At 40.6% G+C, this 15,444-nt stretch overlaps 1 protein-coding gene across 1 annotated transcript in view; it reads right to left on the reverse strand.

Moving 5' to 3' along the window:
- The window catches only part of LOC133116333 (NACHT, LRR and PYD domains-containing protein 12-like), a 47,284-nt gene extending 41,577 nt beyond the window's left edge, over window positions 1-5,707 (reverse strand). The window contains exons 1-3 of the mRNA XM_061225772.1: window positions 5,572-5,707; window positions 442-1,135; window positions 114-160 (exon numbers count right to left, since the gene is read on the reverse strand). Coding sequence (XP_061081756.1) covers window positions 114-160; window positions 442-1,060 — 666 coding nt within the window. The 5' untranslated portion in view covers window positions 1,061-1,135; window positions 5,572-5,707. The remainder of the gene's footprint in view (window positions 1-113; window positions 161-441; window positions 1,136-5,571) is intronic.
- Between the last annotated feature and the right edge of the window lie 9,737 nt (window positions 5,708-15,444).

The following is a 15,444-nucleotide window of genomic DNA, read 5'->3' on the forward strand; positions in this document are numbered from 1 at the left end:
TATATAACTGCCATCCTGACACCCTGGGCCGGTGAGACTTAAGGGGTTAAAATCCTTTTCAAATAAGTGTTCTAAAGATTTTAAAGAAAGAGTATTTTGAAGTACTTTCATACCTGTGTGCCTCCCAGCCCTGTCTCCTGCTCAGTTCCTGGGGTAATACCTGCCGGGACATAAGCTGGCTTAACAAGCATAAACATCTGCAGCTTTAACAGACACTTGTTGCACACTTATACACTAGCTTATCTACTTGAAATATAAACTAAAAAATGTGTAGAAATATAATCTAAGTGTGCTCTCAATCTCAAATTCAGGAAAGTATACAGTACATGCACAATATAATTTGAAAGAACTTTGCCACTGTTTGTATGGAAGTGTGGATTATGTTGGGACAGAGCAATGCTTGCATTACATAAGTATATACAATTAAAAATCCGTTCTTACTTTTGTTATCAGACTGGAAGATATAATTGACAGTCACTGATTCAACAGTAGATTGATGTATCACTGGTACTGCAGCAATGCCTCCACTCTGAGCTGTGATAGAGATAGGGGGTGATCCCACATCAGTAAGGCTCTGCTCACTGTGGTCCATGGCACTGCCTCCACTCTGAGCTGTGATAGAGGTAGGGGGTGATCCCACATCAGTAAGGCTCTGCTCACTGTGGTCCATGGCACTGCCTCCACTTTGAGCTGTGATAGAGATAGGGGGCAATCCCACATCAGTAAGGCTCTGCTCACTGTGGTCCATGGCACTGCCTCCACTTTGAGCTGTGATAGAGATAGGGGGTGATCCCACATCAGTAGGGCTCTGCTCACTGTGGTCCATGGCACTGCCTCCACTCTGAGCTGTGATAGAGATAGGGGGTGATCCCACACCAGTAGGGCTCTGCTTACTGTGGTCCATGGCAATGCCTCCACTTTGAGCTGTGATAGAGATAGGGGGTGATCCCACATCAGTAAGGCTCTGCTCACTGTGGTCCATGGCACTGCCTCCACTCTGAGCTATGATAGAGATAGGGGGTGATCCCACATCAGTAGGGCTCTGCTTACTGTGGTCCATGGCACTGACTCCAGTCTGAGGAATGGAGAGGGACTGATCCAAGATCAGTAGATGCCTACTCTCTGTGGTCCTCACCTGTTGGAATTGAAAGAAGATCTTCAAGTAATTATGTGAAATATCCTTTAGATACAATTCCTGCATATTACTGACCATCTTAGAGGAGGTACTTATTACCATTGTAGGGGCAATGGAAACTTCATTTCCCATAAGGACACATGAAACACGTCATTTTTGACTCGCCTCCAAGCTGGACACAAGCTACTGTAACCAATACTGTAGCACTGGAAACACACAGAGGGCAAAATAAATTTAGAAGCCCATATAAAACTTGGGATGTGAGGCCGAGATATGATCGCGCAGTTTAGCTCACTTCACAGTCACTGAGAACCGGGAAGAACTTCCAAACAACCTGGAACTTGGTACACGCCATGTGTATCACAACCAACAGCTAAACAAGCTTTTAGCCTCTGACCAAAGCCACCAGACATTGCGTCGCCTAGGCTGAAGGATTCCAATTCCTCATTCAAGGCTCCACTATTGCGCTCTCTCCAGGTCACCCACGACCTGCGACAGCTATACGTGAATGGACTCAATAAGACAGGCCAAACATCCCAGGCATTAGCTACTGTTTAGTTTAGTCTTAATTGTCATTAGGCTGCTGTGAATGTGATATGAACAGTAGTTGATGACAGAAACATTGTGAGAGTTGTGAAGAAAAACCCCAAAACATCAGTCAGTGACATCACAAACAATCTCCACATGGCAGATGTGAAGGTATCTCAATCAACTGTTTGATGAAGACTAAGAGAGCAGCAATATAGAGGCTGTATCACAAGATGCAACCACTCATCGACATTGGCTCAGGCTGTAAGAGCAGTGGTCTGACAGTTGGAGGGTTGCCTGTTCGATCCCACCCTGGGTGTATCGAAGTGTCCCTGAGCAAGACACCTAACCCCCAAATGCTCCTGAGCCGTTGGTGTGTGAATGTGTGTATGAATGGGTGAATGAGAAGCATCAATTGTACAGAGCTTTGGATAAAGGCGCTCTATAAATTCCATCCATTTACTATTCCTCAGTAGTAAGAATTGGAAAGCGAGATTACAGTTTGCAAAGAAGTACAGAGATGAGCCACAAAAGTTCTGGAACAAAGTTTTATGGGCTGATGAGACCAAGATTAACCTCAGCGGTGCTAAGTGATGGAAAGGCCAAAGTATGGCAAAAGAAGGGATTTGCTCATCATCCAAAACATACAAGCTCCTCTATGAAGCATGGTGGAGGTAGTGTCATGGCTTGGGCTTGCATGGCTGCTTCTGGAGTGGCCTCGCTAATCTTTATTGATGATGTAATTCATGATGGTAGCTGCAGGATTAATTCAGAAGTCTACAAAAACATTATGTCTGCCACTTTATGGAGACATGCGTCCAAACTAATTGGGAGGAACTTCATCATGCAGCAAGACAAAGACCCAAAACACATTGCCAGCATAACAAAGGACTTCATTAGGGGAAAAAAGTGGAAGGTTTTAGACCTGCCAAGTCAATCACCCGACCTTAATAAAATTGAGCATGCATTTCATCTCCTGAAGAGGAGATTGAAGGGAAAAAAACCCTGAAATAAACAACAACTGAAAGAGTCTAGAGTATTGAAGTTGCATGTTGGTTGGACTGCAGTCATTGAGAATATGTAGTTTATATTTGGTAGTAATAGGGCGGCACGGATGGCGCAGTGGGTAGCACTGCCGCCTCACAGCAAGGAGGTCCTGGGTTCGAATCCCCGTCGGCCGGGGCCTCTCTGTGCAGAGTTTGCATGTTCTCCCCGTGTCTGCGTGGGTTTCCTCCGGGTACTCCGGTTTCCTCCCACAGTCCAAAGACATGCAGGTTAGGCTGATTGGAGAGTCTAAATTGCCCGTAGGTATGAGTGTGTGAGTGAATGGTGTGTGTGCCCTGCGATGGACTGGCGACCTGTCCAGGGTGTATTCCTGCCTTTCGCCCAATGTATGCTGGGATAGGCTCCAGCCCCCCTGCGACCCTGTTCAGGATATGGTGCCATATATGGTGAGCAGAGGGGCAAAGCAAAGTCACAGTCAGGATGGGCAAACAGGGTTGTGGTTTGAAGGTGTTGCTATTCCTCTCTTGACCGTAAGAAGTCCAAAATTTCCTATTGTACCTTTAACTATTGAGATGGCCCAAAATAAAAATTTAAAAATAAATTAAATTTGTCAGTACTCCAGTTTTTTTAATGCACAGGTATCGGATTGTTACTCGGTATCGGCCGATACACAAGTTCAGATATCGGAATTGGGGAGGAAGAAATGGTATCGGAACATCTCGACTCTATATTGCTGCTCTCTAAGACTTCTTCGAAACGGTTGATTGATATACCTTCACCCCTGCCCTGTGGAGGTTGTTTGTGATGTCACTGACTGATGTTTTGGGGGTTTTTATTGACAGCTCTCATGTTTCTGTCATCAACTGCTGTTTGTCGACCTGTCCGATGTCGGTTTCTCAGTATGCCAGCGCTTTCTTTGTTTTTCAGGACATTCTAAGTTGTTGTACAAGCTATCCCCAATGCTTGTGCAAGGGCTCTGATTTATTTCCTTTCTATTCTAAGCTTCAAAATGGCTTGCTTTTCTCCCAAAGACAGCTCTCTGGTCCCATGTTGGTTCATCATTTCTCGCACAAATGCCATCTTCACAGGCAAAACCCAAGATTATTCAGAACTATCCAATAGTTTATCCAATCAGCCTAACAGGGCAACACATCTGGGCAACAAGAAACACCTGTCAGTCACATGTTCCAATACTTGCTCACCTAAAAATGGGTTGCTCTGATACAAAAGGTGATATGTTCTAAGTTGTTTAACAAAGCTAGATGAAAATACCAGGAAATAAAAGCTGAAATTCGGATCTGTCATTTCATGTACATCTTTTGACCTCAAACTCAATGGTCTTCAGTGTATAGCAAAAACTGAGGAATTGACCTCGTTCTTCAAATACTTTTGGAGGGGACTGTAGTTATCCAAAATTCCTTCAGAGGAAATACCTAATAGAATATGCTTCATCTTTGTTATAACAGGATGTAGTTTTTCTAATCAAACAGTCGGTAATGTTACCAATCTGATGCGATCTTGGCTCGTAACAGGAAAATGTCTAAAAATGGATTTATTAGTCCCATTACCATTGAAATCAATGGTATTTGGCGGCCATCTTGAAAACATTCAAAACCATTTCAGATGGTTTTCAAAATGTCAAAATTGACATTCAGTACCATTTCTTATGACAACAAATGATTTATGATAGAATTTTATTGAGAAGTAGATCGTAGATCACATCCATAACGCAATGGCGTCACATGCATAACGCTGGCATTTCCTCATAAAAATCTAAATAGAAATATTTTCAAAATTGCTATTTTCATGTTCAGCCAAGCCTCCTACATTACATGGATATCAAACTTTCTGCATTACCCTTTAGAATTCTTTAAAAAAAAGTTTTTAGAAAGTGTTGGGTGAAGTCGGGTAAATTGGGCCATTTGTCTTTAAAAAAATAGTTGTGCACACAATGTACATCTTCCAAATATGTTTTTTATTTATTCAGCCCTTGTTGTTGTTTTTTTTATTACATATTTTTTTATTATACTGTTGAAATTATATTTCCTTCCATGACTGAAATGCTTTCTTTTCTCTTCCTTTCTTCCCTTCCTCTCTCCTCTCTGCTCATTTCTTCCTGCCATACTGTCTGCAATAATTAGTTTGAGGGGGGGGGCGTGGCGGGATTAAGAAAAAAAAAAAAGCAACACATCCGTCACAGAAATAAAATAATGATAAAAATCACTCAAATAACATACCGTAAATTACAAACACTTGTGTGAACAGGGACCACACAGAGGCAATGGAGCATTTAACATTATAGTACACCAACTGTTAGATTAACTACCATGAAGAAACAGAGGTATTGAGTAATTAAACGTAGGCAAAGAATGGCTAGACATTAAGGATTTTCAGCCGTCCTCACACATTAAAGTGTGTTCAGATCACTTCAGATCACAGGTAATCTGACAAGAAAAACCGGTAGGACATAACAAGCAAGCTTACTTGCTAGCTAGCTACATTAACATTGCAGCAATCTAGAAAATCCAACGTAAGCAACTTCACCACAAACAACTTCAACAAAGAAATCAAGCAGATGGCCATCACCCAAACGTGTCACAGTTAGGGTTACCTCAGTTCAGTAAAAATCCTGGACACATACAAAACTGGCAAACTGAGTAAGCCGGACTGTCAATCGCTCTCGAGGGTGCATGAGCCTGAGGGAATGTGGTGCGCAACTACCTTGTGCTTGGTGCCAATTCCTCTTTCATTACACAAATAAAGAGTGTAATTCGTGAAGGTTAATAACGTCTCTGCATTTGTTACATTACATTTAGGAACGAACACTGGATACGCTGTCTACATTTCATTAAGCAATACCAATGTATGCAACGCTCAAAAATACTTAGATTCTACTACCTTACCTCTAGCTAAAATAATGTCCATGTCCACAAAATTGTGACCGCATCCTCCATCTGTACCATAGCTTGTTTGAAGCACAAGACTCTTGCCTGTGTGAACAAGTCAATCAACCTACAGGACCAGTTACACAACGTTCCGCCGAGTTGAACAAGCCTCCCTTGGTGTGTGGCTCTGACTGAGAAGACTGTTTGCCCAAACTTGCTACGTCTGTGTTGTACAACACAGTCCCCTGTGGTAGTTGCCCTTGTTGCCCCGCTGCTGTCCTTCTGCATTATGAACTCAGTGGGGGAGGTGCAAGCCCATGTAAGACCTTAAAGATGAGGCAAGCATCTGTTAAATATTTAAAACTATCAAAATACAGTGTACTTTTGTACTATATAGCAATGGTAATAGCTATTGGCCTTTCAGTGAAGTGTTTTTAGGGTCTGATTGTAAAGGGACTCAATTGGTTTTAGAATTGTCATGCTTGCTTGTGACCTGCTTGTAAAACAGTATGCTATGTGGGAGAAGACCATTGCATGCATAAAGAGGTTAGCTGCCTCTGTTGTTAGGTATGGTCTTCTGTCTAAAGTTAGCCAGGTTGAATTTGATAGTGTTGGCCACCTTTTTAACATGCTTTTTAAAAGACAGCTTTTAATCTAGAATGATTCCAAGGTAATTCAACTGTGCAGATTTTAGCCCCATCCTGATCTACTGATATAATCCCATACAGAATATGAAATAAGTACCGCTGTGGCACAAGAGTTCAATACATCACACAGCAATAAACAGATAACAGCAAATGTTTAATATTTTTCTAATTCAGGTTTAATCACTGAATACAATTGTGTGAAAATGCACAAACAGGTTAAAAAAACAAAACAATCATGACACAATAAATAATTAACCTCAATCCATTATTGTTTACAGTAATCAGCTGCATTTGCCCACAGAATATTGCACATTGGAACTTAAACGGAAAGGAATTAAATCAACTGTTAAACCTAGTAAAATGCACAGTAATGGGAGACATTACTTCAAAAGCCTTTTACACTGCCCTTTCACACTCATGTTTTATTCATAGAAAGTAAAATAAATAAATACACCTTAAATATTTACTACAAAATTGTATTGAAAATGAAAAAACAAAATGTGTATTTTGATATCAAGTGCTTGACCAGTGTGTTTCTGTGTCTGCGTGTGAGTGCATGATTGTGTATGTGTGTGTCTCTGTCTGCGTGTGAGTGCATGTCTATGTGTCTGTTTGTGAAGTCTTCTGTGCACCATAGTCACTGACACATTCATGCCTGCCCCCTGAAGAGCATTTCTGATCTGTCAGACCAGGAGTGCCCACAGGATTTATTTCCAAGGTACATATGCAGAAAAAACCAAGGGTAACCTACCTGTGGACACTGCCTCGCCCATTATATAAATTTAATGTATCTATAATGGTATACAGTTACCAATTTTAACATGATATTAATCCACCACTTGAACACTGCAAGGAGACAAAACTGAAACTTTGGGCAAGCCTAGATGTTCCATTTTCAGCTACGTGACCGCTAAAACAACAGATATTAGCTTTGCATAGGTCCCAATACAAGGGCAAAAGCAGGACATTCTGAATGGAGTGGCCAATGAAGTGGGGCAAATCATTTTCAGAAATTGCACCACCTGACCTTACTTCACAACATAGTTTGAAAGCCATAAAACTTAACGCTCATCTCTTCCAGGGGGGAAGTTATGTTTCTACAAATAAGTGCCTGTTCAAAAATAGTTTACCTTAGAGCTGGTTGCTAGCACAGCCAATAAAAGCTGTCACACAACAGTGAAACAGTGAGGACAAACATTTAAGAAAGGCAAAAGAAATAAAAATAATAATGTGGCTCTGACCAGTGCGCACAGACTCTGCAAAATACACCCATATTATGCAATCTGAAGTACCAGTAAAATACCTAGCTTGCTCATACCTACGGAGTGAGTCTGAAAACTAACATTAACGCATTTTCCATTTAGTAATTATTGGAATAGTAATTTGGCCTATGTAGTATCACAGAAAGAGCACAAATATGCGAAAGAAAACTTGGTCATAAAACATCCATAGCTATTTTGATCTGTAGTGCTATGTCTTTTGGAACTTGAAAGTTCCACTGTGGTGAACTGTTTTCTTTTTGACATATGAAGCTAGTTGCCTTTGCGAGCACCAATCAGTTACCACCAACCATGGGAAAAGGCAAAACAAGGTGATCACCTATCCACCAATCACTTAAACGAAACGCTGTAATAATCCATAACCAATGAAAATTGCGTACTCTGCATACAGATGGGGGCGCCACTGTGTCAGACAGGTAATTAGAGACTTCATTATGATGATGAATTTCAGTCCTCAATTGTACAGGTTTTTCTTCTTAATAATGTCCCAAACAGTCAATTATGTTACCATTTTGTGATGCGATCTTGGCTTGTGACAGGAAAATGCCTAAAAATGGATTTATTAGTCAAATTAACATTGAAATCAATGGTATTTGGTGGCCATCTTGAAAACATTCAAAACCATTTCAGATGGTTTTCAAAATGTCAAAATTGACATTCAGTACCATTTCTTATGACAACAAATGATTTATGATAGAATTTTATTGAGAAGTAGATCGTAGATCACATCCATAACGCAATGGCGTCACATGCATAACGCTGGCATTTCCTCATAAAAATCTAAATAGAAATATTTTCAAAATTGCTATTTTCATGTTCAGCCAAGCCTCCTACATTACATGGATATCAAACTTTCTGCATTACCCTTTAGAATTCTTTTTAAAAAAGTTTTTAGAAAGTGTTGGGTGAAGTCGGGTAAATTGGGCCACTTTTTGGCTATTTGTCTTTAAAAAAATAGTTGTGCACACAATGTACATCTTCCAAATATGTTTTTTATTTATTCAGCCCTTGTTGTTGTTTTTCTTATTACATATTTTTTTATTATACTATTGAAATTATATTTCCTTCCATGACTGAAATGCTTTCTTTTCTCTTCCTTTCTTCCCTTCCTCTCTCCTCTCTGCTCATTTCTTCCTGCCATACTGTCTGCAATAATTAGTTTGAGGGGGGGGGGCGTGGCGAGATTAAGAAAAAAAAAAAAAGCCACACATCCGTCACAGAAATAAAATAATGATAAAAATCACTCAAATAACATACCGTAAATTACAAACACTTGTGTGAACAGGGACCACACAGAGGCAATGGAGCATTTAACATTATAGTACACCAACTGTTAGATTAACTACCATGAAGAAACAGAGGTATTGAGTAATTAAACGTAGGCAAAGAATGGCTAGACATTAAGGATTTTCAGCCGTCCTCACACATTAAAATGTGTTCAGATCACTTCAGATCACAGGTAATCTGACAAGAAAAACCGGTAGGACATAACAAGCAAGCTCACTTGCTAGCTAGCTACATTAACATTGCAGCAATCTAGAAAATCCAACGTAAGCAACTTCACCACAAACAACTTCAACAAAGAAATCAAGCCAATGGCCATCACCCAAACGTGTCACAGTTAGGGTTACCTCAGTCCTGTAAAAATCCTGGACACATACGAAGCTGGCAAACTGAGTAAGCCGGACTGTCAATCGCTCTCGAGGGTGTGTGAGCCTGAGGGAATGTGGTGCGCAACGACCTTGTGCTTGGTGCCAATTCCTCTTTCATTACACAAACAAAGAGTGTAATTCGTGAAGGTTAATAACGTCTCTGCACCATTTGTTACATTACATTTAGGAACGAACTCTGGATACGCTGTCTACATTTCATTAGGCAATACCAATGTATGCAATGCTCAAAAATACTTTGATTCCGGGACATTTAGTTTAATTATCTTCTCCAGGACAGACAACAGTCCTGGAGAATCCAGTACGGGTGGCAACCCTAGTCACAGTACCTAACTAGCTGGCTAGTAAACCCATTTAAAAGTGAATAACTTAAATAACAAGAATCACCACCAGAAATTGACAAAATGTACTACCTTACCTCTAGCTAAAATAATGTCCATGTCCACAAAATTGTGACCGCATCCTCCATCTGTACCATAGCTTGTTTGAAGCACAAGACTCTTGCCTGTGTGAACAAGTCAATCAACCTACAGGACCAGTTACACAACGTTCCGCCGAGTTGAACAAGCCTCCCTTGGTGTGTGGCTCTGACTGAGAAGACTGTTTGCCCAAACTTGCTACGTCTGTGTTGTACAACACAGTCCCCTGTGGTAGTTGCCCTTGTTGCCCTGCTGCTGTCCTTCTGCATTATGAACTCAGTGGGGGAGTTGCAAGCCCATGTAAGACCTTAAAGATGAGGCAAGCATCTGTTAAATATTTAAAACTATCAAAATACAGTGTACTTTTGTACTATATAGCAATGGTAATAGCTATTGGCCTTTCAGTGAAGTGTTTTTAGGGTCTGATTGTAAAGGGACTCAATTGGTTTTAGAATTGTCATGCTTGCTTGTGACCTGCTTGTAAAACAGTATGCTATGTGGGAGAAGACCATTGCATGCATAAAGAGGTTAGCTGCCTCTGTTGTTAGGTATGGTCTTCTGTCTAAAGTTAGCCAGGTTGAATTTGATAGTGTTGGCCACCTTTTTAACATGCTTTTTAAAAGACAGCTTTTAATCTAGAATGATTCCAAGGTAATTCAACTGTGCAGATTTTAGCCCCATCCTGATCTACTGATATAATCCCATACAGAATATGAAATAAGTACCACTGTGGCACAAGAGTTCAATACATCACACAGCAATAAACAGATAACAGCAAATGTTTAATATTTTTCTAATTCAGGTTTAATCACTGAATACAATTGTGTGAAAATACACAAACAGGTTAAAAAAACTAAACAATCATGACACAATAAATAATGAAACTCAATCCATTAGTGTTTACAGTAATCAGCTGCATTTTCCAATAGAACATTGCACATTGGAACTTAAACGGAAATGAATCAAATCAACTGTTAAACCTAGTAAAATGCACAGTAATGGGAGGCGTTTGCCACTGGCTTCTTCTTTGCAAAGATGCAGACACTGGAGATGAAATTATAACTGCAAAAGCCTTTTACCCTGCCTTTTACTCTTTTGTCAGTATCACACTCAATGTTATATTCATATTTTGGTCATAGAACGTACATAAATACACAAATATTTACAACACAATTTTATTAAAATGAAAAATAAAAATCAGATTTTGATAGCAAGTGTTTGACCAGTGTGTTTTCGTGTGTGTGTGTGCATGTGTGTGTATTTTAGGTCCTGATATGCAGAAGAATGGCCTCATCCATTTTTAAATTGCTGGCTAGCTCCAACTAACTGAACGCCATCTGTGCCAAGCACTTGGATTTGTTCTGGCTACAAGGTGGGCCGGGCTAAAGCAAACAAATGCATTGTTGTGATGTCACATCTTCACGGAATTCCATACGGATTTATTTGGGGACTGTGTGTTTTCATACTTTCACAGGGTTTATAATCTCCTTTATAATAATAGCAAGGGAAATGTCATTTTCCACAATATGGGACTGAGGTTGAGGTTAACTTTACTGTCTCCAAACTTGTTTACCCATTTTGGAAGAAAGTGCTCAAATGCATAGGGGAGTGGCTGGGTACGACGATACCTGTGTCATCAAGAATATGCCTACTGGGAGACCAAACAGAATTGTCCAATATTTCAAGGGATGACCTGGTAATGATAAATGTAGGGGTGGTCACGGCTGCCCGAATGATCCTCGGATTATGGAAAAGTACATCCTCTCCAGGCATTAAAAAATGGATGGAAGCTATGTTAGAAATAGTATCATATGAACATATGTTGGCTAGAATCAATAATGAAGGTGGGAAATTTGAGAGGTCATGGGATCGATTTTTCGCTCACAGCACAGCTGGGACACTGTGTTGATCTGGATGTACTGCTGTTGATAAATGTTTATTTTGGTTGCTTTTCGTGTATATATTTCGCATAGGCTTTTGAATGTTGTATAACTAAAAGTAATAATACTGTCTGTTTGTGTATAATTGACTAAATAAAAACTTTAATGACAAAAAAAACCTTACTGTCTCCCAAAGGAGAAAATTGTATTGGATCAGAAATAAAAAAACGGAATAAAAAAACCCAAAAGATCTATTTCACAGTCAAAATTCATACTTTACATATATAAAACATAAACATGCACATATCACCCCTCCTATGATATTTGTACATTACATTACAAGTTATTTAGCAGATGCTTTTATTCAAAGTGACTTACAGTTGATTAGAATAAGCAGGATACTATCCCCCCTGGAGCAATGTGGGGTTAAGGGCCTTGCTCAAGGGCCAAACAGCTATGCAGAACTTATTGTGGCTACACCGGGGATTGAACCACCAACCTTCTGTGTTCTCCCCAGTCCATCACTCAGGCTCGACACATTTCGGGGACACTAACACTTTATGATAAAAGATTATTAAACATGCCTAGCATTAAAAAACATCAATCACTGTTGAATGCACACTGCTCAACTTTACTGATGTAGTCTTTCAACACTCAGTTTGGCCGGCTCACGTGGAGCAGCAATAATTGGCTCGCTGCTCCAGAGGGAGGGACTTGGCAGGGTTAGTACATCGCCGCACCAAACAAGCACCTCGGGCGCCTCGGAATCACGGTTACAGCTTGGGAGGCGAGACAGCTTGAAGAAGGCGTGTCGCTCTCCCGTTGGCCGCCGAGGGACGGGGTGTGGGCGGTGTATCTAATACTAGCTCTAATTGAATCGGGGTCCAATTGGCTACCAAATTGGGAATAAAAGGGGAAAAAATCTGATTAAAAAAAAACAAAAAACAAAAAAACACTGCCCAGTGCTGGTTCAAATTGGTCAAGTCATTAGTTAATATGAGACTGAAAAAGCATATTTTTTTATAAATCGATTCATAGAGTTCAGTGTCGACCTCTGTTCTTCCAGCACCTAGCAGTATTCATTGATTCCAATTCATTACCTCAAAATGAAAGCCTCCAATTAACTCAATAATTAGGCTGGAATCGTCATCGCTAAAACATTCTTCTAGCTACTGTTGTAATACAAGTATTTAAATGGAAATACGAAATAACATAACCAAAAAAAGCGAGAGGGTCCAGTTCCACTTCTGCACTGACAGGAATCAACCCATATAGTTTCTGCTACACATAGCCTAGGCCTACTCCCGCTTAGCTATGTCGGCTCACCTGGTCTTTTTTTTAACCACACTTGAAACAAAAACATCCAGGGCCATGGCTCTTCTCAGCCATTTTTGCTGTCTCCCGGCAAGCTTTCCCATAAAATATCTGACGATCATCTCCCTTCTTCCTCAGGAAGAGTATTGTATTGTGGTATTGTAGTGTTCTATTCTTTTCTTTGTTTGGTAACATAATGGTTGGTGAACATTTGCCTAACGTATGTAAAAAATAAAAAAATTTTTAAAAAAAGATAATAAAATAAAAATTTCTAGGGCATTTAAAAAAAATTTAGAGGGCATTTTTTGCCCAAAGCACCCGTTAATTGCGAACCCTGGGCGGGGGTGTTACGCTCCCTTGCACTGGTGTCCCTGCATGCTTGTGGCTGGCACTGACAGGTGCAGCCAATTGGCCAATTAACGAATTGGCAATTATGTGCAGCTATTTTCACCTGGTCTAAATGAATACATTTAGCAGCCGCTGCAGTTTCGGAAAAGTCACTTTTTTGAAGAGAGCTTTGTTCAAGATACTCCTTTTTAGACATCTGTGTTTTATTTGTTTGGCATATTTTCTGTTCAGTTAAACATTTCTGTTTCTATTGTGTGTTGGCAAGTCAGGCTGGTTCTTTTTGATTGATTAATTAACAGATTATTTTTGTATGCTATGTTTGTAGTAGTTTAGGTGGCTTGTGTTTTGTGTTGGGTTGGGTTTTTTTCTCATGTTCTTTTTTGATTCATTTGAAACATTTCTGTGTGTGTGTGAGTGTGTGTGTACTCCAGTTGACAGAGGGACACTGAGGAGTACTTCACTCCAAATCCAGCACAGAGGGTTGTGTGTTGAGTAAAGTGTGTGTGGAATCTGTGCAGCAGGGTCAGTGTGTCAGAGTCTGCGATGCTGTAGAAGGACACGGTGCTGGCCAGACGGTCCACATACTCTCCTACCCTGTACACACACACTCCTACACCCTCCTGCTCTACGGTAAGGGGAGGGGGTGGCATGTATGGGTGTTGGGTTCTCATTGTGCCACACAGAGTATCTGTGTTTGAAGCACAATGTGCTTTTATTATACAAAGTTTTATTCTCTCCAAAACCACAGTCCCATCCTTTCCTGCCAGTTCCTCTATATGTCACTGCTATACAAACCAATCCCCCCTTCGACACACTGTACTCCCAGTAACAGTGCTCACATGCACTCTCTCTGCACACAACCTGGAGCTTAGATTCAAATCTCTCTGGATGATCAGGATATGGCTGCTTTGCCCCCCCATGTGTGTGTCACCTTCCTGTTCCCCTCAGACAGAGAGAGGTATCTGTTCGCTGTATTTGGATCCAGTGTGAGCTGACAGCCATCTGTACACCATCAATGACACAAATTATCATTATTAATACTCACCACATTATGACAGAGAAAGAGCTGTGGTAGTATCTCTGTGTTTCTGTATATGTGTTTCTGTTTGTGTGTAACAGCACTCACTCATTCACTCACAGCAGAGTGTGTATCTACAGAAAGTGTACCGTCTCAATAAAAATTGCTCCTCCATGGTCTACACTGTAGAAACAGCAGAACAGAGTGAGTCTGTGTGTGTGTGTGTGTGTGTGTGTGTGTGACATCCCTGGGTAAAAAAAAATATAAAAAATGAAATATGTTTTATAATATATACCACAAGCTAAATTGTCTACAGATATTATTTCACTGCGTGTGTGCAGCAATAGGCAGCCAGTGGAGGGCAATGAACAGTGGGGTGACATGAGCCAGCCTGGGCTGACTGGCGGTCAGGTGGGCTGCAGCATTCTGGACCAGCTGGAGGGGCAAGCCAGTAGACCAGCTAGGATGGAGTTACAGTATTCTGGGTGAGAGAGGACGAGTGCCTGGACTAGGAGCTAGGTGGCTGTCTCTGACGTTAGCTAGTGAAATAAACATGAAAAGTTCCCATTGTTGTTAGCCTTAAGCTAAAACGAAATTTCTGTTTTAGATTACAGGGAGGAATAGCTGGCTGTGTTGTATTTAAATGCTATGCCAGTGATCAACCATTCTATCTGCTCCCTGTCTAGCTATTTCAGCTACATTTAGGACAATTAACATATTAACTGGGGAATGGCCCGATCTGAACAGTGTGCTATCCAGTTTAGGGCCACCGTTAATGTTCAGCACAGTTAATTCAAGAGGTCGCTGATCAAGTCATTAACGTACCCAGTCAGTGCGTTTATCTGCCCTCATTAAATGTAGCTGATAGCTAGACAGATAGCTAACATATGATCACTGGCATACAAGTTTATATATAGCAAGCAAACCAGGTATTCCTCCCAGAAATACAGTTATATAATACTTGTATAATGGAAAACCCCATAGTGCTCCAAAAACTAGCAAGTCCCTAAGGGTGATCTGTTTTAGCCCCCCATAAATCGCATTATTTAGCAAATAAACATTTCAGCAATGTTAGCTAGATATCTGAGGGAGAGCAGCATGCCATGCAAATCTAATTCTACACTGATATTCTGGGTAATGATGTAATATAAACTGTCATAACAGGTTAAGTACCCGTATACTAGCCCCGCCCACCACTGTCAGAAAGAAAAAAAAGTTTTGTGAGCAGAAAAGAGAACCTGGAGCAAGAGCAGTAGTCCTGCACACAAAATAGTTTTGTGTGCACCTTCAGAATATGTGCATGCCCAAAGCCTAG

This window comes from Conger conger, chromosome 17 (assembly GCF_963514075.1).
Source record: "Conger conger chromosome 17, fConCon1.1, whole genome shotgun sequence".
Taxonomy (NCBI): domain Eukaryota; kingdom Metazoa; phylum Chordata; class Actinopteri; order Anguilliformes; family Congridae; genus Conger; species Conger conger.